The sequence below is a fragment of the Mytilus galloprovincialis genome, chromosome 12 (assembly GCF_965363235.1).
Source record: "Mytilus galloprovincialis chromosome 12, xbMytGall1.hap1.1, whole genome shotgun sequence".
NCBI lineage: Eukaryota > Metazoa > Mollusca > Bivalvia > Mytilida > Mytilidae > Mytilus > Mytilus galloprovincialis.
In genome coordinates this window covers 78587735-78613103 of record NC_134849.1, presented here as the reverse complement: position 1 = coordinate 78613103, position 25369 = coordinate 78587735, and the positions used below count along the sequence as shown (strand labels likewise).

The following is a 25369-nucleotide window of genomic DNA, read 5'->3' as shown; positions in this document are numbered from 1 at the left end:
GATAATGAATTCCATATTATAAACATAATGACCATGGCAGGTCAAAGAACAGAATCTCTGGTTAGCTTGAAATTCCCAGGTCAGTTGACTGCATACAATTGTGTTTTAGAATCTAGTCATCGATTGCTGTTTAAGTTTTTGTTAATGCCTGAATACTTTACAAAATTTTCATTTTAAACATGTTAAAAGTTATACAAATATTAAACAAAATATCAGTTATCATTTTATTATTATCATTTACATTGTACCAATAAGTAAGTTATATTATAACTTACTTATTGGTCTGAATGAAATATTACCTTGTGCATTTGTGTTGTCAGCTTCATTTAGTTTTGTAACAACAAGATAAATTGCATCTTGGGACAGAAATGTTTGGTGTGTGTGGTAAAATTCTTTATCACCTGCAAAATCCCACAAAAATAATGTGGCATACTCCTCCTTGTCATTGAAATCAACACCAGATTTAAGCATGGCTTCAATATCCATTTGTGTCTGATCTAAAGATATGTTTAGTTGCTGCGAGGTTACTGGAGGTTCAAATTGAGGTTCAGTTGTTACTTGAATTTTTCTTTTTTTAGGCTGCTGGGTAACTGTCTCTGATTCATCAAAACTTGTTGATGGTGTGTTTTCCTTAACAGTTTGATGGACTCCTTCTTCTACTGATGCTTCAATTCTTTCTTTGAATGGTTTCAAGAGTCTTGCATGAATTTCAGTTTCTCCATTGGTTCCTATCAATAAAAAATTACAATAATATTAAAGAAATGTGAGAAAAATTAAGTAAGATCCCAGTATAAAATAATGAATAAACTTGAACCACCATGAAACAGTGTGGTTGTTGTATCATTTTAAAGGCAAACAGCGAGTTGTAATTGTTTAAACCCTCGTCTTTTAATCTTTGGTGGATTGCTGTCTCATAGGCAATCATAACAAATTGTATTATTAGTTAACATAGTTATTTACTGACCGGGTACGGAATTTACCCTGGTCAGTAGGTTTGATACCTGGTGAGGCGAAGCCGAGTCAGGTATCAAACCTACTGACCAGGGTAAATTCCGTACCCGGTCAGTACATGACCAGGGTTTCCGCTGGCGGTCGCCATTTTCGCAATTTGCGAAAAAAATAATAATTGTGGCGATTAAAATTCGTCTTTGGCGAAAGAATTTGGCGAAAGAAATATATAAAACGATTTATTTTCAGCCATTTTGTTTATTTACTTTTTTCGGGTTTCTCTGACTTTACCAATCAGACAATACTCGGAATTCACCTTGAACTCGTTAAGATTTTGACAGAAAATCAATAATCAGCTGATTGCACTCATAGCTATCGACATCAAAGGACTAATTAATAAAGGTGTTGATTGTTATAATATGACAACATGATATGATTAAATAGCTTTTGTCACATGTCACAAAAGGGAACTATTAACCACTTTGCGACGCACGTGTTTGAAGCAAAATTTTTATGCTGCCTCTCCTTCTTTTAATGATAGTCCAGAAAAGAAAATCGTTGTTATGACGGGAAATGTTCCAAAGCAAAAAAGATCTCTGATTTAAAACTTTATCATTTAACTTTCATATAGATCATTGATTTGAGTGGGTTCTCCAAAGTCGTTTCAGTGACACACGTATTTCAAGCATATAGTTTTACTTATTTACGATGGTCTAGAAAAGAAAACTGTCGTTATAAAGAAATATATTCAAAAGGTTGGCATGAGAGGCATGAGAGTAACCCTTCAATGTAATGACTACACCTTATTTCAATTGATAAGATGCTTCGTTCTGTTGTAAAACCATTTCTTATTTAGGGGGGGGGGGGCTGAAAAAAAAGGAAAATTTTAAAAGAAAAATATATTGTGTTACTTGGCGAAAAAAATAATAAAGTGGCGAAAAATATATTGTTTTAGCGAAAGAGGTGGCGAAAAAAATAATTGACCCAGGGGAAACCCTGTACATGACTATGTAACGAATTTACCCCATCGATTCACATGTTTGAAACGACAAAAACCTAATGAGATCAAATGCCAAATGATGCACAAATTTGAGACAACTTGCCAAGTAATGCACATGTTTGAGACAACAAAGGACTAGGATTAGACAACAAACAACAAATGATGCACATGTTTGTGACAACAAATGCCAATTGATGGACATGTTTGAGACGACATTAAATGATGTACATGTACGTATGCGACGACAAATGCATACTGATAGAAATCATCCATGAATATAAATAGACATGCTTAAGACGACAAACAACAAATGATGCGCATGTTTTTGACAACAAATGTCAAGTGATGGATATGTTTGAGACGACAAAACCAAATGTTGCGTATGTAAGAATCAACTGGCTTTTTTTTTGTTAAATACTAAAAATATAAGTGTAAACAAAAATTTAATTCAACAATAACAACACCATGGCATGAACAACTTATATCACAGTCTCAGTAAATTTTGACAAATTGTGTCATTGAATGTTAAGAAAAGATCATCAATGTCATTTTGAAACATTTTAATTGAAGTTAATTGTTCCAATTGTACATCTTGAAAATGCGGGCAAGATTGGTTTATTTTGAACATTTGAGATATTTGCAATTGTCTCAGTTTGCAATGAACTTGATTGAAAGTCAGCAAAGAGATCAGAAACATTTAAACCCTGCAACTTTGAAATGGCGACTGAACGACAAGCTGAAGGTCCATCCCCACATTTTTCAATCATCGGCACAATACTTGTACTTTCATTCACTGTTTCAGGTGGAGGCAAGACAAGTAAAGTTGAATTTTCAGGTGCTGGCAATGCTAGAACAGCAGAATTTTGGGTGGCGAGACTTTTTCCCATTGCAATTTTTTCTTCAGTGTCAGTTCTCTGATAAACAGTGAGAGACTGAACTGATTTATGTCCGGTCACTGCCATTATTTGAGATGGATTAAACATACTTTTTGTCAATATTGATGCTCCAGTTGCACGAATGGAATGATTTGTGTAAATTTGTGAAAGTTTAGCCCCCTCACTCAACTTTGTCATGAATTTTGCCAATGTTTTTTTCTCCTAATCGTGAGTTACAATACCAAATTGTATCGTCATATTGAATGATTCCTTCGGCCTCTGCCATAAACTAGTGCATAAAGGATGAAGTTAGCTGATATATGTTTCATAAGATTTGACAGGACAATAGGGTGATCCAGGGAACTCGGGCATAACGCCTGAGGTTGACTCTCTGTCATTACCTCTGTGATTTTTTGTTAGTTCATCTTCACACTTTGCCACATATTTAAGTCCATTCTTTGGATCATTTAAAACTTTAAATGTAGATTTTGTCATTCCATGCATATTTTCCTGTGATCTTCTACAAAAATATAGCCTGATATCAAATTGCACTTCAGGGATCATTATAATAGATTCATATAATTTCATACGGTCTGTTTCATTGATGACTGGGTGGTGGTCAACACTGCCTTTAGCTAACCTTTTTAATTCTGCAAGCGCCGCCTTAAAACATGCATTAGCATCACAAAACTCAGGGTCCTTTATTATATCAATCTTTCGGCTGTAAGGAACCCCATGTAGATGTCTGTTTAGAGCATGTCTGGTGTTTTCAAAACGATGTAGCTTTGTAGTGTTCACCGTCTTGTTTACGTGCGTTCATGTAACAGTGCCCCAACACTTCGTTTAGCTTTCCTGAGTTATATTCCTCAAACTGTTCGTCCTCGTCTGTTGCTTTTAAATATGCTTTAAGAAGTCTTGCTGTTTTTTGGTTACTTTTGATTGTTTCTTTAGAATTAATCAGCATTTTCTTTTTTTCAATCTCGTCTGCTGTCAGGGACACAAATCATTTCGTCGCCATTTTGAAATTTTCTGTTGAAAGCAAAGAACAATAACTCTATCGTTGACAGGGTATTGCTAAAACAGTGACCGGGTATAAAAAATACATGGTCTTTGTCAGGGTATTGCTAAAACATAAACCGGGTATAAGTAATACATGGTATTCACATGGTGCTAATTAAGGACCTTATTAACAGTCGTCCAGACATGTGACAGAGTTGTCAAGCCACAACTGGAGATTTGGAAATTTTCAGCTGGAGTTTGGGCTTCATAACTGGAGATTTTTAATCGACCTTATATCGACGCACGCAATGGTTGTTTTTTTGTGTTTTCAAACTGCATATATCTTCTTTTTTTGTTAACAAAGCAATGATTCCATACCCTGGTCAGTAGGTTTGATACCTGGTGAGGCGAAGCCGAGTCAGGTATCAAACCTACTGACCAGGGTAAATTCCGTACCCGGTCAGTACATGACCAGGGTTTCCGCTGGCGGTCGCCATTTTCGCAATTTGCGAAAAAAACAATAATTGTGGCGATTAAAATTCGTCCTTGGCGAAAGAATTTGGCGAAAGAAATATATAAAACGATTTATTTTCAGCCATCTTGTTTATTTACTTTTTTCGGGTTTCTCTGACTTTACCAATCAGACAATACTCGGAATTCACCTTGAACTCGTTAAGATTTTGACAGAAAATCAATAATCAGCTGATTGCACTCATAGCTATCGACATCAAAGGACTAATTAATAAAGGTGTTGATTGTTATAATATGACAACATGATATGATTAAATAGCTTTTGTCACATGTCACAAAAGGGAACTATTAACCACTTTGCGACGCACGTGTTTGAAGCAAAATTTTTATGCTGCCTCTCCTTCTTTTAATGATAGTCCAGAAAAGAAAATCGTTGTTATGACGGGAAATGTTCCAAAGCAAAAAAGATCTCTGATTTAAAACTTTATCATTTAACTTTCATATAGATCATTGATTTGAGTGGGTTCTCCAAAGTCGTTTCAGTGACACACGTATTTCAAGCATATAGTTTTACTTATTTACGATGGTCTAGAAAAGAAAACTGTCGTTATAAAGAAATATATTCAAAAGGTTGGCATGAGAGGCATGAGAGTAACCCTTCAATGTAATGACTACACCTTATTTCAATTGATAAGATGCTTCGTTCTGTTGTAAAACCATTTCTTATTTAGGGGGGGGGGGGCTGAAAAAAAAGGAAAATTTTAAAAGAAAAATATATTGTGTTACTTGGCGAAAAAAATAATAAAGTGGCGAAAAATATATTGTTTTAGCGAAAGAGGTGGCGAAAAAAATAATTGACCCAGGGGAAACCCTGTACATGACTATGTAACGAATTTACCCCATCGATTCACATGTTTGAAACGACAAAAACCTAATGAGATCAAATGCCAAATGATGCACAAATTTGAGACAACTTGCCAAGTAATGCACATGTTTGAGACAACAAAGGACTAGGATTAGACAACAAACAACAAATGATGCACATGTTTGTGACAACAAATGCCAATTGATGGACATGTTTGAGACGACATTAAATGATGTACATGTACGTATGCGACGACAAATGCATACTGATAGAAATCATCCATGAATATAAATAGACATGCTTAAGACGACAAACAACAAATGATGCGCATGTTTTTGACAACAAATGTCAAGTGATGGATATGTTTGAGACGACAAAACCAAATGTTGCGTATGTAAGAATCAACTGGCTTTTTTTTTGTTAAATACTAAAAATATAAGTGTAAACAAAAATTTAATTCAACAATAACAACACCATGGCATGAACAACTTATATCACAGTCTCAGTAAATTTTGACAAATTGTGTCATTGAATGTTAAGAAAAGATCATCAATGTCATTTTGAAACATTTTAATTGAAGTTAATTGTTCCAATTGTACATCTTGAAAATGCGGGCAAGATTGGTTTATTTTGAACATTGAACTTTGTCATGAATTTTGCCAATGTTTTTTTCTCCTAATCGTGAGTTACAATACCAAATTGTATCGTCATATTGAATGATTCCTTCGGCCTCTGCCATAAACTAGTGCATAAAGGATGAAGTTAGCTGATATATGTTTCATAAGATTTGACAGGACAATAGGGTGATCCAGGGAACTCGGGCATAACGCCTGAGGTTGACTCTCTGTCATTACCTCTGTGATTTTTTGTTAGTTCATCTTCACACTTTGCCACATATTTAAGTCCATTCTTTGGATCATTTAAAACTTTAAATGTAGATTTTGTCATTCCATGCATATTTTCCTGTGATCTTCTACAAAAATATAGCCTGATATCAAATTGCACTTCAGGGATCATTATAATAGATTCATATAATTTCATACGGTCTGTTTCATTGATGACTGGGTGGTGGTCAACACTGCCTTTACCTAACCTTTTTAATTCTGCAAGCGCCGCCTTAAAACATGCATTAGCATCACAAAACTCAGGGTCCTTTATTATATCAATCTTTCGGCTGTAAGGAACCCCATGTAGATGTCTGTTTAGAGCATGTCTGGTGTTTTCAAAACGATGTAGCTTTGTAGTGTTCACCGTCTTGTTTACGTGCGTTCATGTAACAGTGCCCCAACACTTCGTTTAGCTTTCCTGAGTTATATTCCTCAAACTGTTCGTCCTCGTCTGTTGCTTTTAAATATGCTTTAAGAAGTCTTGCTGTTTTTTGGTTACTTTTGATTGTTTCTTTAGAATTAATCAGCATTTTCTTTTTTTCAATCTCGTCTGCTGTCAGGGACACAAATCATTTCGTCGCCATTTTGAAATTTTCTGTTGAAAGCAAAGAACAATAACTCTATCGTTGACAGGGTATTGCTAAAACAGTGACCGGGTATAAAAAATACATGGTCTTTGTCAGGGTATTGCTAAAACATAAACCGGGTATAAGTAATACATGGTATTCACATGGTGCTAATTAAGGACCTTATTAACAGTCGTCCAGACATGTGACAGAGTTGTCAAGCCACAACTGGAGATTTGGAAATTTTCAGCTGGAGTTTGGGCTTCATAACTGGATATTTTTAATCGACCTTATATCGACGCACGCAATGGTTGTTTTTTTGTGTTTTCAAACTGCATATATCTTCTTTTTTTGTTAACAAAGCAATGATTCCATACCTTTCAACACCTGAATAGCCATTTTTACTTGAAAAAAATAAAGATAATGGGTTTTTCAAATATTTATTACTATGTATAGTTCAAGAGTAAGTGGATAGCCATGATACATAGTTGGCAAAAAGTATCTTTGCTTAAGCTACATTGTCAACTTTTGGTACCACTACTAATCATGCTAGTAACAGAAGGTGTTGAAATGATAAACATTTGTATTTGGTTTTCTGTTGGGTAGCTGTCTCCATATTTGGTCAAGTCATGGCCACCAAAGTCAGCTTTGCATGAAGTGTAGTAAGCATGGTATTGACCTTATGCACTGGAGTTGCACCATTTGAACTCAGATCTCCAGGCAGAGTTGAATTTGGTTAGATAATTGATCATCATTAATTTGCTGCTTGGGTATTTGGTGATAACATACGGTTTGCATTTAGTCAAATATTAAATTTTAGAGTTGTCCAAGGTTAACATACTCATACTGGATGGAATACAAGCCATAAATATCATATTTGAGTTGCTTTCATTTGTCTCTGAGATTCAGTAACTGATCCTTGCAGAATTGTTATCAACACATTCAAAATTATTAAAGCACAAAGTCGTTGTTTATACAACTAATCTGTTGTCAATACTTCACTTTTAATCATCCTGGTATGTATCTTAAATTTGCTAGTTATCACCAGGTATTGCCAATTGTCTTTTATTGTTGTATACACAGTGTAATCCTTAACACCTTCATTGATTACAGGACGCTAATTGCATTTTTACCTTTCAAACAAAATCAAAACAGGAAATAGTGACTTCCGGTTTTCTCGGACTTTTTAAATATAAATTTAGGGTTTCTCGGACTTTTTCTCTGTCTGTAATAAAATTTTGTAAACAAACATGTCTACTGAAATTTTCGAGATTGACATTTTCAAAAAGCGGAAGATTTCAAATTTTAACGGGAGGGACGGAAGAGGGTCTGAAAAGCGGGAGATTTTGACTCCCGCCGGAAGAATCACATGTATGGTCGTCAAACTGATATGTACTGAATCAGGGATGGGCAAGATTACTGACAAAAGTAATCGATAAATACTCGATTACTTGAAGGATTATTGTGTATATGATAAATAATTGATTACTCTGATTTGTGTATGTACATGATGTAATCGATTGCAATGTATTACCTTATCAAAAGTTATTACATTACTTTTCGATTTCTCTAAATTATATGCTACAACATTACAAAAAAATCCTAAAGAAAGGTAAACACAAATATGTTATTCCACGTAAGTAGACAAATTTAAACTTTATAAAAACAGCATGTAATGCATTGTTTTCAAATTTTAAGTAAACAGTTGTTTTCTAGATGGAAGCTCTTATTGATGATCTAAAATACAGGTCTGAATTTGGATTGCAATTAAAACAATTGACACATAATAGGTCTCGGACTCAGAATAACTGAGGACATAATCTTTCAATCAGTCTAATTGACGTCTGGAGCTGGCATGTCAATAACTGCTAGTATGCTAGTAGTCTGTTGTTATTTATTTATTATCGTCATTTTGTTTATTTTCTTTCTGTTTCATATTCTGAAATCGGGCTCGGACATATCTTAAACTGAGTTTTACTGTGCGTATTGTTGTACGTTTGTTTTTTCTACATTGACTAGAGGTGAAGGGGGAGGGTTGAGATCTCAAAAAACTTGTTTAACCCCGCCGCAATTTTGCGCCTGTCCGAAATCAGGAGCCTCTGGCCTTTGTAAGTCTTGTATGATTTTTAATTTTAGTTTCTTGTGTATAATTCGAAGTTTAGTATGACGTCGATAATCACTGAACTCGTATACATATTTGTTTAGGGACCAGCTGATTGACGACTCCGGGTGCGGGAGTTTCTCGCTAGATTGATGACCCATTGGTGGACTTCGGCTGTTATCTTCTATATGGTCGGGCTGTTGTCGCTTTGACACATTCCCTATTTCCATTTTCAATTTCATTTGCAACCAAAATTACTCATTTAAATACATTATACAAGTCTTCAAATAGAAAATGACTAAAACTTCTTAAAATAAATTGACAGCTAATCACCTCAAGAAATTACAACATTTATTCATACATAATTTACAAACAGTGTAAGGGAGGTAATCAAACATACTTAACAATGTTAACGTTCTTTAAATGTGATTGGATTACCTCCCTTACACTGCTTTTAAGATGTCTTTATTGTCCATTAACCAGGAAATCCTTGTTTCCCCCTGTTTTGCCCCGAATTCCTAAAAGGTTTGAGCCATGGATTAAACCTGGTTTTATATATAGCTAAACCTCTCACTTGTATGACATTCGCATACAATTCGATTATATTGACAAGGATGTGTGAACTAACAAACAGACATAATACGTAAACATGTTAAAACCAGATGCTCCCCAGGACGTAGCTTTATACGACCGCAGAGGTTGAACCCTGAACGGTTGGGGCAAGTATGGACATAACATTCAAGCTGGATTCAGCTCTAAATTTGGATTGTGATTAAATAGTTGACACAGCATAGGTTTCTGACACAGAATGAATGTGTTCTAATGAAATTAAAATTTTTGTTTTCTCTTAGAGCAATTCACTATGCTGTTGAATATTATTCCTCTCAAAAAAATGTTTGAAGAAATTTTCTTTTTATTTATGAAATTTCAAATGAGAAAATTGAACCCATTTTTTTTAATCACATCCCCCTTTCCCTTATTCCAAAACTAATCTCAATTAAAATTTCTAATGGAGTTTGCAACAATTACTACTCATTTAAATACATCATAAAATATTAAGATGTAAAAAAACTGCTTGTTATCACTGAATGGTAAAGATTATTTAAATTTATCAGTTGGTAGTAAAAAGTGAATATACATTGTATATTGTATATATAACAAAGATTTAAGTTGATTCTGGACAAAGAAAGATAACTCCAAATAAAAAAAAATCTTATAATTAGATATTTCTTGCTTACTATTCTGGACAAAGAAAGATAACTCTAATTAAAAACAAAATTGCTATTTCACAATATTTTGCAATAAGATATTTCTTGCCATTGTGCAATACTGTGCAATTGAAAAGACTTGCTATTGCACAAAACTTAATATAATAATTTTAGATCCTGATTTGGACCAACTTGAAAACTGGGCCCATAATCAAAAATCTAAGTACATGTTTGGATTCAGCATATCAAAGAACCCCAAGATTTCAATTTTTGTTAAAATCAAACTAAGTTTAATTTTGGACCCTTTGGACTTTAATGTAGACCAATTTGAAAACAAGACCAAAAATGAGGAATCTACATACACAGTTAGATTTGGCATATCAAAGAACCCCATTTATTCAATTTTTGATGAAATCAAACAAAGTTTAATTTTGGACCCCGATTTGGACCAACTTGAAAACTGGGCCGATAATCAAGAATCTAAGTACATTTTTAGATTCAGCATATCAAAGAACCCAACCGATTAATTTTTGGTCAAAATCAAACGAAGTTTAATTTTGGACCCTTTGGACCTTAATGTAGACCAATTTGAAAACGGGACCAAAAGTTAAAAATCTACATACACAGTTAGATTCAGCATATCAAAAAACCCCAATTATTCAATTTTGATGAAATCAAACAAAGTTTAATTTTGGACCTTTTGGGCCCCTTATTCCTATGTTGGGACCAAAACTCCCAAAATCATTACCAATCTTCCTTTTATGGTCATAAACCTTGTGTTTAAATTTCATAGTTTTCTATTTACTTATACTAAAGTTATGGTGCGAAAACCAAGAAAATGTTTATTTGGGTCCCTTTTTGGCCCCTAATTCCTAAACTGTTGTGACCTAAACTCCCAAAATCAATACCAACCTTCCTTTTGTGGTCATAAACATTGTGTTCAAATTTCATTATTTTCTATTTACTTAAACTAAAGTTATTGTGCGAAAACCAAGAAGGATGCTTATTTGGGCCCTTTTTTGGCCCCTAATTCCTACACTGTTGAAACCAAAACTCCCAAAATCAATCCCAACCTTTCTTTTGTGGTCATAAACCTTGTGTCAAAATTTCATAGATTTCTATTCACTTAAATTAAAGTTTTAGTGCGAAAACCAAGAAAATGCTTATTTGGGCCCTTTTTGGCCCCTAATTCCTAAAATGTTGGGACCAAAACTTCCAAAATCAATACCAACCTTCCTTTTGTGGTCATTAACCTTGTGATAAAATTTTATAGATTTATATTCACTTTTACTAAAGTTAGAGTGCGAAAACTAAAAGTATTCGGACGACGACGACGCCGACGCCAACGTGATAGCAATATACGACGAAAATTTTTGAAAATTTTTTCGGTCGTATAAAAAATAGGGCTACAGCAGTCAACATGGTGTTTTAATCTTAATCAATACAACAAGCAAATATGTCAACAACAAAAAATACGTCTTTCTCTGCCTCTGTTTTCCGATTTATCTCAACTCTTCGTTATTATTTTCATTCTTTTTGTCTTGATTATCCGATCTTGGTGTTTTTTACCAGGTATTTATACATCTCGATAGAATTCTGATTCATTCCAAAAAATTTAAAATGACACTTTCATTAGATAGCAAATAAAACCTAATTGGTGATCTCGGGTAAATGGACACATTTACCGTAATGTTCATGAGATCCAGGTTTGCAAACTTATTTTTCTTATTCTGGTTAGTAATCTATTTCCAGTTTTAATTAATACTTCTCGTCATGAACATTGATGTTTTGACTTAAAAAAAATATATGTTTTTCATGTGTTGAACATTGGTTTCTTTTACAAAAAATAATACATCTTAATAAGTTGTGAAATATTTAAATTTTGTCTTCAGTGTATGTTTTTACTTATCCACGGGCAATCTTACCAACAAATTACGTGTCCTGGTATTCAAATATGTACGAGCCGGGAAAGTCCAGCATAGCATTGCCACATCCCTATCATTACACTGTTTCATGATTATAACTCACCCCAAAAAAAGAAAAAAAAACTTATTTATAAATCTTTTTGCTGATAATTTGTGATTAACATTTTCTTTCTATCTATTATGAATATTGTCATAAAACATAAATAAGTAAATATTTCACTGAAAAGAAATAACTCCTTTAAGCAGAAGAATGAACAATTTCTGACATGTCAACTTGTTTGAAGATCTTTAGCTGATAATTTTGCTATTTCCGGGTACTCCATAACTACTATAGTTTCATGATTATAGACAGAAGCGTAAAACAATAGTTACAAATATCATTAAAGGGCAACAACTCCTATAAGGGGGGACTTAACATTTTAGCTATGTTGAAAGGCTGGTCCCGTTCCTCTGTACAAATTATAGTTGTTAACTAAAGATTGTATAGAAAAAATTTAAGAATCATCATTTTAAAGTGCAATATTTTCTTATCTACCACAGGTACCTTTACAGTTCACTACTACACACTGCTGATAAGATAGCTACTGCAGCTGAATTGAAGGTTAACTACCAGAGAAAATTTGCATTGAAAGATTTTTTCACAAATTGCTAAGGCTGTGTTATGAGTACTCTAATTTAATGTGTTATTAATCAGTATTTATTGTATATTTATCGAAAAATGAAACAAATACCAAATCAATGTCTTTGTTTTCCTTATCAAACTTGAAAGTTGTTGTAAACGGACGTAAGAAGTTTTTAAATTATTTGTCCATGTTTGGGTTCTTTAGCCTCGGAAGACTCGCAATATTGTTCCGACAAACTAAACTTTCCCTTACTATACTTCTAATTTTGATTTCTAATTGCATAAATCCTTCAAATTCTTTACTTTTGCTATCCAATTTGAACAAAGAATGTTCGAGTTGAAAGATTATTAATTTGTAAAACCAAATTTCATTGGTTCATTTCAGGATTCCCCAACAGTTTTGTCAAATCTAAAGAGTTTTAACAGTGGTATATTTTACGGAAATATCCGTCACCGGGACTGATCTAGTGTATGTTTACAGCGGATCTATCAGTCACTGCAAAAACACGCTTGATTATGCAAGCGGATTTATCAGTCACTGCGGACAGAACAATGATGAAAACCGCGTAAATATCCGTCAGTGGTAGATAAAGATATATAGGAAGTCCTCTGACAATTTTGGTCAGAAGTTTCATAATGATTTTTCAAATATTTCTGCATTTCTGCATTTTTTGTATGTATAACAGTTTTCCACTCTTGTTCAAATTACATCTAATTATACTTAAAAAGGGAGGAAATTATCTATTTGATGTTATTCACCTTTGCTAATACTGCGTAAAAGTTAACATACTTAATGTTGCCAACTTAATGCACTAGATTTAGATTTGGCCAATTAATGCCTCTCATCTATTTTCCAACACGTCGAACTAATTGTGAATATTCAAGACCTGAAATCATCCAAATGGAACTTTGAATCAGATCTTGTTAGACCTATGCCTCGTTAGACCTATGCCTCCAGAACTGAACATCCCCAAACAAACCCAATAACATGATATTGTTCAAAAATATGTTATGTAACTAGAAACTAAAACTGTTATAAATTACTTTCTTAAGAAAAGAGCTCGAGAAACATATTTAAGCTTATGTATCATACCATCTAATTTATTCCATATGCCATCGTCAGACATTGCTTTGCATTTTATTTTGTGAATTTCTATTCCATTTGTACTGGTTACATCTGTAATGTCTTCACCAAACAATCTTCTAATCAATGAAGTCTTTCCAGCACCTTGTTTTCCAACAACTACTAAACGTATGTCTCTCTTTTTCTCAGACCCTGACTCGAGTAATTTTAAGTACAAATCAATAGATCTTTTGTCAGCCATCAATTTTATTTCAGTTGGAACTACATCATCTACAAAGATATGGTATAGAGTTTTTCATAAAGAAGAACATTACAACTTCACTCTATTTTTAAAACTAAGTTTACACATTTCTCTAATTCTTACACGATTTGTCCTTTGCCTGACCAATTGATTATTTTGATTTAAACCACCTAAAAAGGACAACTGCTTCTTGTCAACCTTTACATTTGGGTACAGACGTGCGACTGGGGTTTGATTAACACACCCAATTCATTTATAGATTTATGCTAAAAATACCTACCCATTCATGCATTTCATAAGAAAATTTGTAAGGGTTCCGCGGAACCCAGTGTCTCGCTTACTTTTGCTGAAAATCACAGGCTAAACAAAAATGAGGAAAAAAATCAATAAAAATATTCCTCTTGATACTATCTTATGAGTGTAAGAAGCTTCTGTCCAAGTTTGGTAAAAATCTAGAATAATTAATGAATCTAATAAATGTTTTGAAAACTTTAACTGCAGACTGTATGTAATGTTCACTGGAAGAAAATCTAAGTCCATTTAAAAGTAAAATACAGAATAAATGGAGTTGTCTTTTTACAAAATTTACTTCTGGATACTATCTAATGATCATAAATAAGCTTTTTTCCAAGTTTAGTACAAACCCAGGATAGTTTAAAAAAGTTATTAAAATTTTAAAAACTTTTACCACAGAGTGAATGTTATGTTTCCCGCAGAAAAACTAAGTCCATTTAAAAGTAAAATACAGAAAAAATGGATTTATTTGTTTACAAAATTTACTTCTGGATAATATCTTATGATCATAAACAAGTTTCTGTCCAAGTTTGGAACAAACCAAGGATAGTTTAAGAAAGTTTTTAAAATTCTAAAAACTTTAACCTCAGAGTGAATGTAATGTTTCCCCGCAGAAAAAAACTAAGTCCATTTATAAGTAAAATACAGAAAAAATAGAATTTTATTTTTACAAAATTTACTTCTGGATACTATCTGATGATCATAAACAAGCTTCTGACCAAGTTTGGTAGAAATCCAGTATAGTTTAAGAAAGTTATTAAAATTTCAAAAACTTTAACCACAGAGTGAATATTTGTGGACGCCGCCGACGACGACGCCGATGGAAAGTAGGATCGCTTAGTCTCGCTTTTTCGACTAAAGTCGAAGGCTCGACAAAAATCACAACCCATTTATATACATTTTTAAGCTATCATTGCATGCATGAGTCATCTTATCTTAAACCCATGGGATCCATGATTCATATTAAGAGATAAACAGATCAGAACACTGTTTTACAGACATCAGAACAGAAGATTAACATGTATGACCCATTGACATATAATACATGTGGGCACCTTGATGTATTACCTCCTTAAAATAACACACCATTGATACATTTGACATTCCAAAACAGTGACCCATACCGGCATTATGTCGGTGTAAACCTTTATATAGAAAAAGATCCCACGTGTCCTTGTAATCTTTCTGCATGTGCCTTTCACCAAGTCAGGAGCATATAGTTCAGTGGTTTTCCGTTATTGCTGTATATCATATTTGTGTTTTTTGGTTGATTTTTCTGTACATAAATCAGGCCATTAGTTTTCTCCTTTGAATTATTTAACATATGTCATTTCGGGACCTTTAATAGCAAAATTTGTGGTATGGTTTTGCTTTTTTTTTTTAAGGCTGTAAGGTGACCTAGCTATAGTTCTTTTACTTTTACGTCATTTGTTTGTAGACCACATCTATATATCAACTATTATGCAATAGCAACAGTATGAATGGACTGCTGGAATTATAAGGTAATACTTGAATGACTCTCTTGTGGAGAGTTGTATCGTTGGTAATCATACCACATCTATATATCAACTATTATGCAACAGCAACAGTATGAATGGACTGCTGGAACTATAAGGTAATACTTGAATGACTCTCTTGTGGAGAGTTGTCTCGTTTGTAATCATACCACATCTATATATCAACTATTATGCAACAGCAACAGTATGAATGGACTGCTGGAACTATAAGGTATTACTTGAATGACTCTCTTGTGGAGAGTTGTCTCGTTGGTAATCATACCACATCTATATATCAACTAGCATGCAACAGCAACAGTATGAATGGACTGCTGGAACTATATGGTAATACTTGAATGACTCTTTTATGGAGAGTTTTCTCATTTGTAATTATACCACATCTATATATCAACTAGCATGCAACAGCAACAGTATGAATGGACTTCTGGAACTATAAGGTAATATTTGAATGACTCTCTTATGGAGAGTTGTCTCATTGGTAATTATTCCACATCTATATATCAACTATTATGCAACAGCAACAGTATGAATGGACTGCTGGAACTATAAGGTATTACTTGAATGACTCTCTTGTGGAGAGTTGTCTCGTTTGTAATCATACCACATCTATATATCAACTAGCATGCAACAGCAACAGTATGAATGGACTGCTGGAACTATAAGGTATTACTTGAATGACTCTCTTGTGGAGAGTTGTCTCGTTGGTAATCATACCACATCTATATATCAACTAGCATGCAACAGCAACAGTATGAATGGACTGCTGGATCTATATGGTAATACTTGAATGACTCTCTTATGGAGAGTTGTCTCGTTTGTAATTATACCACATCTATATATCAACTAGTATGCAACAGCAACAGTATGAATGGACTGCTGGAACTATGAGGCCCAAGTCTCAACGCCTTGACTTTGTCAAGGCCAAACAAAAAGTAGATATGATCTTTTCTCACTTCAGAATAGATTGTTTTCATATTTAAAGATATAATAATAGATGCTGATCTGATAACAATTTACATTTCTACAAAACCAAATACTTGAGTCCTTAAAAGAGAGAACGTGGGTTTAAAAAACAACAACAAGAAAGCACACAATGTTGTGCTAAGCACAGTCGGAAAGCTGACCCTGGTTGGTTTCATTAAAAAAGTCATATCAAATGAAACCAAAGCATGATGTACGCTATAAACATGATAAATGACAACTGCGTATTTTTCTACAAAGAAGTTGAAATTTCTTTCTTAACTTCTGAGCTATGCTGAATTTAAATTATGTGGTGAGACTGTTTCTGAACTGACCAGTGTCAAAGTGCCACTTAATACGCTGTAATAGGCAAATGTGCCACTTCAATCAGTCAAAATTTCTGACAAAGCGGTTGTAATAGTAATTTACAAGTTACATCCCTTTATTGACACTTCAAACAAATAAGAATAATTTTTATTTTAGCACCATATGCCGTTATTTACAAGTATTATTGGGAGTTTATCATTGTCACTGAACCAGTATAGATTTTTTTTAGGGGCCAGCTAAAGGACGCTTTCGGGTGCGAGAGTTTCTCGCTGCATTATAGATCTATATGCTGTTATTTACAAGTGAACATAATTTAAATAATTGATTGAAACACACTAAATGTTGTGTACATTCGGTTCACATGCATGTTGATATCCATGTTTGAGACAAACAAAAAACTACAATGTCAAAAAATGTTTTTCCTTTGGAATTTAGTTCAAATGGGGTTTCATAAGGGGTGACAGATCTTTAGACTTTAAATATTTTTTTTTTACTTTGAGATACAAAATGTCTGTATTATTTTTTATATTTCAGTAAAATTTATTTAATGCAAGTTTATTGGTGAAAATAGAAGAAAAACTAACAGACAATTTGCATAATTTTAATTATATTTTCTATTATAAGAAGACACATGCTCAAGACATCAATTTCTGACTCCAATGGGAAGTAAGAAACAGAAACAGAAACAGAAACAGGAAATTTCTAAATTGCCGCCAATTTCATTTTCCCGCAGTATAAGGCAACTTCAGAATGGCGGGTGTCTCCCTCCATCTTGGATTTTGAAGTAGCAACTTACAATTAGATCTTTAATGAAATGTTCAAATTTTTAGAGTAGTATTTAATTCATGTGTAAGACTATTCATGTTGATATAGAAAAGTATTAATGTTTGATTCATTTTTATTCAACTCTACCACATAAAAGACTTAACTCAGATAGAAGGGGAAATACCTTGTTTAAGTAATTTTTATAATAGAAAGTGTTGTGAATTTACATATTTTAATATGAAGCAAGAAAACAAGTCTGGCGACCCCATTTTTTTCTGATATAAAAGCATGTTATAATCTTCTCACACTTTATCTTAAAATTACATTGTGTTGTTTTCTTTTTATCAAACAAAATTGGATCTTCCATGCATAATCTATACAAAATCTGACAATTTTGCACAACCTGTAGCTTGAAAAAAAGTCCGGTGACCCATACTGTTTATAATATTTTGGAAAAAAAAGAATCATTAAAAACTACATTTTGACAAATTATTAAAAAATCTATGAATTTTAATGAAGACCCCTTTATATCAGTCCCATTGTTGTCTTTAGAAAGTAGCAACAACAGTCGTTTGTAAGGGCTTGCTTTCCGACTGAGCGTACCTCCACTCTTAACTCAAAGTATTGGAAAACAAGATGTAGGTGTCTGACGATAAGAAAAGTGCAAACACATTAGAACTCAGAAATAACAAGCAGCTGACCAAATATAAAGTCATTCTGTTTTGCAGTATTTGAGAGAAATGTGTGACAAAAATATTTGAGTTCATTAAGTTCATTCAAAATATTGAAAAATCAAGTATCTGCAAGCAGGTAGTAAATATCTGTCATCATGTTCATGTTAGCCTTACAATCATTCCATAAAAATATATAGTTAACCTTTTACTAAAAGTATCTGTGAAATAGACTGTCAGACAGACATGTTCACCTTACAATCATTTTATTACATCAAATATAGTTGACCTACTGTTTATAGCATCTGAGATACTGACTTGATATCGAACACTTAACCTTGATCAATGAGCCATGCTATGATTGCATTGTGATCCTTATATCTCACATTCTTAGACTTTAGTCGCATGTGAGACAAAGTTATTGATTTCTAACAGGGTTTATGTCAGCATGTCATCTATACAATGGCTACCTTTTTCTTGGTGAAATAATTCTAGCAAAGTAGAATATTGCTTTTACTAAAGCATTCTTAAGAAGACCATATATTTGGTGGTACTAACTATGTGGTGTATATCATATATTTGAAAGGTGCTAACACTATAGGTTCATAGTTTGTTATTCTCTATAAATCTATAATAGTTATTAATCTTATTTCCAATGTTTTGATCATGTTGATTGGTCCAACTGTATGATATTTTAGAACATCAGATGGAAAGCTGCTAACGCTATAGGTCCATAGTTTGTTATTATCTATAATAGTTATTAATCTTATTTCCAATGTTTTGATTGGTCCAACTGTATGATATTTTAGAACATCAGATGGAAAGCTGCTAACGCTAAAGGTCCATAGTTTGTTATTATCTATAATAGTTATTAATCTAAGTCTTATTTCCAATGTTTCTATTGAATATCAGACATCCTCCCACCAAGCCGGTTTTTGTGAAGAAGTAGTTTTAGCAAAAATCATACACAATATTTTGGAAGCCCAGTGAAGATATACAGTGTATATAATAATGATATAAAGCTTAACAAAATTACCTTCTATCCCTTGTCCAGCAGTCACACCTGAAGATTTCTCTGACATGACAGTCTAAAAAATGAGGAATATGCAATGTTAATATATCTTCAAGCATGTCACTTGTAGAACTATCAAATTTATAAAATATCAACCACCTCCCTTTCCCCAAAAAAACTAGAGGCTCTCAAGAGCCTGTATCGCTCACCTGACTCTACTTGGGTTTTTGAAATCATATAAAAAAAGATAAAATTTGGCTACAAAGTAACAACACTTGGCCAGCACCTCATAAGGAAAGGAACATTCCAGCTATGTTTGATTTCATCCAAATCAGTGGTTCTATTGAAGAAGTCTTATGTATGCATTTCCCATAGGGTCCAATGTTAAACTAAGCCCCCCGTTGGTGGCCATCTTGAATGATGGATCAGCTACAAAGTAAAGACACTTGGTCAGCATCTCATAAGGAACATTTATGCTATGTTTGGTTTCATTCCATTTAGTGGTTCTCTAAAAGAAGACACTTGTATGCATTTCTCATAGGGTCCAATGTTAAACTAAGCCCCCCGCTGTTGGCCATCTTGAATGATGGATCAGTGACAAAGTAACAACACTTGGTCAGCATCTCATAAGGAACATTTATGCCATGTTTGGTTTCATTCCATTCAGTGGTTCTCTAGAAAAAAGTTCAAAATGTAAAAAGTTAACGACGATGACGACAACGGACGACAAGTGATGAGAATATATAAGGATTGATTGTTGGTGTTTAACACCACTTTCAGTACTATTGACTTTATCGTGGTGGTAAGCATTGATTGTTGGTGTTTAACACCACTTTCAGTACTATTGCCTATATTGTGGAGGTAAGGATTGATTGTTGGTGTTTAACACCAAGTCCAGTACTATTGTCAATATTGTGGTGGTAAGGATTGATTGTTGGTGTTTAACAACACTTCCAGTACTATTGTCTATATCGGGGTGGTAATGATTGATTGTTGGTGTTTAACACCACTTTCAGTACTATTGTCTATATCGTGGAGGTAAGGATAGATTGTTGGTGTTTAACACCACTTTCAGTACTATTGTCTATATCGTGGTGGTAAAGACTGATTGTTGGTGTTTAACACCACTTTCAGTACTATTGTCTATATCGTGGTGGTAAGGATTGATTGTTGGTGTTTAACACCACTTTCAGTACTATTGTCTATATCGTGGTGGTAAGGATTGATTGTTGGTGTTTAACACCACTTTCAGTACTATTGTCTATATCATGGTGGTAAGGATTGAGTGTTGGTGTTTAACACCACTTTCAGTACTATTGTCTATATCGTGGTGGTAAAGATTGATTGTTGGTGTTTAACACCACTTTCAGTACTATTGTCTATATCGTGGTGGTAAGGATTGATTGTTGGTGTTTAACACCACTTTCAGTACTATTGTCTATATCGTAGAGGTAAAAATTGATTGTTGGTGTTTAACACCACTTTCAGTACTATTGTCTATATTGTGGAGGTAAGGATTGATTGATTGTTGGTGTTTAACACCACTTTCAGTACTATTGTCTATATGGTGGTGGTAAGGATAGATTGTTGGTGTTTAACACCACTTTCAGTACTATTGTCTATATCGTGGAGGTAAGGATAGATTGTTGGTGTTTAACACCACTTTCAGTACTATATTGTGGTGGTAAGGATTGATTGTTGGTGTTTAACACCACTTTCAGTACTATTGTCTATATGGTGGTGGCAAGGATGGATTGTTGATGTTTAACACCACTTTCAGTACTATTGTCTATATCGTGGAGGTAAGGATTGATTGTTGGTGTTTAACACCACTTTCAGTACTATTGTCTATAGTGTGGAGGTAAGGATTGATTAATTTTTGGTGTTTAACACCACTTTCAGTACTATTGTCTATATCGCGGTGGTAAGGATTGATTGTTGGTGTTTAACACCACTTTCAGTACTATTGTCTATATCATGGTGGTAAGGATTGATTGTTTGTGTTTAACACCACTTTCAGTACTATTGTCTATATCGTGGTGGTAAGGATGGATTGATTGTTGATGTTTAACACCACTTTCAGTAAGTTGTCTATATCTTGGTGGTAAGGATTGATTGTTGGTGTTTAACACCACTTTCAGTACTATTGTCTATATCGTGGTGGTAAGGATGGATTGAATGTTGATGTTTAACACCACTTTCAGTACTATTGTCTATATCGTGGTGGTAAGGATTGATTGTTGATGTTTAACACCACTTTCAGTACTATTGTCTATATCGTGGTGGTAAGGATGGATTAAATGTTGATGTTTAACACCACTTTCCGTACTATTGTCCATATCGTGGTGGTAAGGATTGATTGTTGATGTTTAACACCACTTTTAGTTCTATTGTCTATATCGTGGTGGTAAGGATTGATTGTTGGTGTTTAACACCACTTTCAGTACTATTGTCTATATCTTGGTGGTAAGGATTGATTGTTTGTGTTTAACACCACTTTCAGTTCTATTGTCTATATCGTGGTGGTAAGGATTGATTGTTGGTGTTTAACACCACTTTCAGTACTATTGTCTATATCATGGTGGTAAGGATGGATTGAATGTTGATGTTTAACACCACTTTCAGTACTATTGTCTATATCGTGGTGGTAAGGATTGATTGTTGATGTTTAACACCACTTTCAGTACTATTGTCTATATCTTGGTGGTAAGGATTGATTGTTTGTGTTTAACACCACTTTCAGTACTATTGTCTATATCGTGGAGGTAAGGATTGATTGTTGGTGTTTAACACCACTTTCAGTACTATTGTCTATATCGTGGTGGTAAAGACTGATTGTTGATGTTTAACACCACTTTCAGTACTATTGTCTATATCGTGGTGGTAAGGATTGATTGTTGGTGTTTAACACCACTTTCAGTACAATTGTCTATATTGTGGTGGTAAGGATTGATTGTTGGTGTTTAACACCACTTTCAGTACTATTGTCTATATCGTGGTGTTAAGGATTGATTGTTGGTGTTTAACACCACTTTCAGTACTATTGTCTATATCGTGGTGGTAAGGATTGATTGTTGCTGTTTAACACCACTTTCAGTACTATTGTCTATATCGTAGAGGTAAAAATTGATTGTTGGTGTTTAACACCACTTTCAGTACTATTGTCTATATTGTGGAGGTAAGGATTGATTGATTGTTGGTGTTTAACACCACTTTCAGTACTATTGTCTATATGGTGGTGGTAAGGATAGATTGTTGGTGTTTAACACCACTTTCAGTACTATTGTCTATATCGTGGAGGTAAGGATCGATTGTTGGTGTTTAACACCACTTTCAGTACTATATTGTGGTGGTAAGGATTGATTGTTGGTGTTTAACACCACTTTCAGTACTATTGTCTATATGGAGGTGGCAAGGATGGATTGTTGATGTTTAACACCACTTTCAGTACTATTGTCTATATCGTGGAGGTAAGGATTGATTGTTGGTGTTTAACACCACTTTCAGTACTATTGTCTATAGTGTGGAGGTAAGGATTGATTAATTTTTGGTGTTTAACACCACTTTCAGTACTATTGTCTATATCGCGGTGGTAAGGATTGATTGTTGATGTTTAACACCACTTTCAGTTCTATTGTCTATATCTTGGTGATAAGGATTGATTGTTGGTGTTTAACACCACTTTCAGTACTATTGTCTATATCTTGGTGGTAAGGATTGATTGTTTGTGTTTAACACCACTTTCAGTTCTATTGTCTATATCGTGGTGGTAAGGATTGATTGTTGGTGTTTAACACCACTTTCAGTACTATTGTCTATATCATGGTGGTAAGGATGGATTGAATGTTGATGTTTAACACCACTTTCAGTACTATTGTCTATATCGTGGTGGTAAGGATTGATTGTTGATGTTTAACACCACTTTCAGTACTATTGTCTATATCTTGGTGGTAAGGATTGATTGTTTGTGTTTAACACCACTTTCAGTACTATTGTCTATATCGTGGTGTTAAGGATTGATTGTTGGTGTTTAACACCACTTTCAGTACTATTGTCTATATCGTGGTGGTAAGGATTGATTGTTGGTGTTTAACACCACTTTCAGTACTATTGTCTAAATCGTAGAGGTAAGGATTGATTGTTGGTGTTTAACACCACTTTCAGTACTATTGTCTATATTGTGGAGGTAAGGATTGATTGATTGTTGGTGTTTAACACCACTTTCAGTACTATTGTCTATATTGTGGTGGTAAGGATAGATTGTTGGTGTTTAACACCACTTTCAGTACTATTGTCTATATCGTGGAGGTAAGGATTGATTGTTGGTGTTTAACACCACTTTCAGTACTATATTGTGGTGGTAAGGATTGATTGTTGGTGTTTAACACCACTTTCAGTACTATTGTCTATATGGTGGTGGTAAGGATGGATTGTTGATGTTTAACACCCCTTTCAGTACTATTGTCTATATCGTGGAGGTAAGGATTGATTGTTGGTGTTTAACACCACTTTCAGTACTATTGTCTATAGTGTGGAGGTAAGGATTGATTGATTTTTGGTGTTTAACACCACTTTCAGTACTATTGTCTATATCGCGGTGGTAAGGATTGATTGTTGGTGTTTAACACCACTTTCAGTACTATTGTCTATATCATGGTGGTAAGGATTGATTGTTTGTGTTTAACACCACTTTCAGTACTATTGTCTATATCGTGGTGGTAAGGATGGATTGATTGTTGATGTTTAACACCACTTTCAGTACTCTTGTCTATATCTTGGTGGTAAGGATTGATTGTTGGTGTTTAACACCACTTTCAGTACTATTGTCTATATCGTGGTGGTAAGGATGGATTGAATGTTGATGTTTAACACCACTTTCAGTACTATTGTCTATATCGTGGTGGTAAGGATTGATTGTTGATGTTTAACACCACTTTCAGTACTATTGTCTATATCGTGGTGGTAAGGATGGATTGAATGTTGTTGTTTAACACCACTTTCCGTACTATTGTCTATATCGTGGTGGTAAGGATTGATTGTTGATGTTTAACACCACTTTCAGTTCTATTGTCTATATCGTGGTGGTAAGGATTGATTGTTGGTGTTTAACACCACTTTCAGTACTATTGTCTATATCTTGGTGGTAAGGATTGATTGTTTGTGTTTAACACCACTTTCAGTTCTATTGTCTATATTGTGGAGGTAAGGATTGATTGATTGTTGGTGTTTAACACCACTTTCAGTACTATTGTCTATATTGTGGTGGTAAGGATAGATTGTTGGTGTTTAACACCACTTTCAGTACTATTGTCTATATCGTGGAGGTAAGGATTGATTTTTGGTGTTTAACACCACTTTCAGTATTATATTGTGGTGGTAAGGATTGATTGTTGGTGTTTAACACCACTTTCAGTACTATTGTCTATATGGTGGTGGTAAGGATGGATTGTTGATGTTTAACACCACTTTCAGTACTATTGTCTATATCGTGGAGGTAAGGATTGATTGTTGGTGTTTAACACCACTTTCAGTACTATTGTCTATAGTGTGGAGGTAAGGATTGATTGATTTTTGGTGTTTAACACCACTTTCAGTACTATTGTCTATATCGCGGTGGTAAGGATTGATTGTTGGTGTTTAACACCACTTTCAGTACTATTGTCTATATCATGGTGGTAAGGATTGATTGTTTGTGCTTAACACCACTTTCAGTACTATTGTCTATATCGTGGTGGTAAGGATGGATTGATTGTTGATGTTTAACACCACTTTCAGTACTCTTGTCTATATCTTGGTGGTAAGGATTGATTGTTGGTGTTTAACACCACTTTCAGTACTATTGTCTATATCGTGGTGGTAAGGATGGATTGGATGTTGATGTTTAACACCACTTTCAGTACTATTGTCTATATCGTGGTGGTAAGGATTGATTGTTGATGTTTAACACCACTTTCAGTACTATTGTCTATATCGTGGTGGTAAGGATGGATTGAATGTTGTTGTTTAACACCACTTTCCGTACTATTGTCTA

General features: G+C 34.0%; 1 protein-coding gene and 1 long non-coding RNA gene across 2 annotated transcripts in view; both read right to left on the bottom strand.

Annotated features, from left to right (window-relative positions):
* Positions 1-25369, bottom strand: part of LOC143054951 (uncharacterized) — a 290618-nt gene that overhangs the window by 31903 nt on the left and 233346 nt on the right. Inside the window, exons 10-12 of the mRNA XM_076228046.1 lie at positions 19363-19414; positions 13561-13821; positions 300-728 (exon numbers count right to left, since the gene is read on the bottom strand). Of these exons, the coding sequence (XP_076084161.1) occupies positions 300-728; positions 13561-13821; positions 19363-19414 (742 nt within the window). The remainder of the gene's footprint in view (positions 1-299; positions 729-13560; positions 13822-19362; positions 19415-25369) is intronic.
* The window catches only part of LOC143054958 (uncharacterized), a 181794-nt gene that overhangs the window by 99423 nt on the left and 57002 nt on the right, over positions 1-25369 (bottom strand). The gene's annotated exons all lie outside the window — the stretch shown is intronic.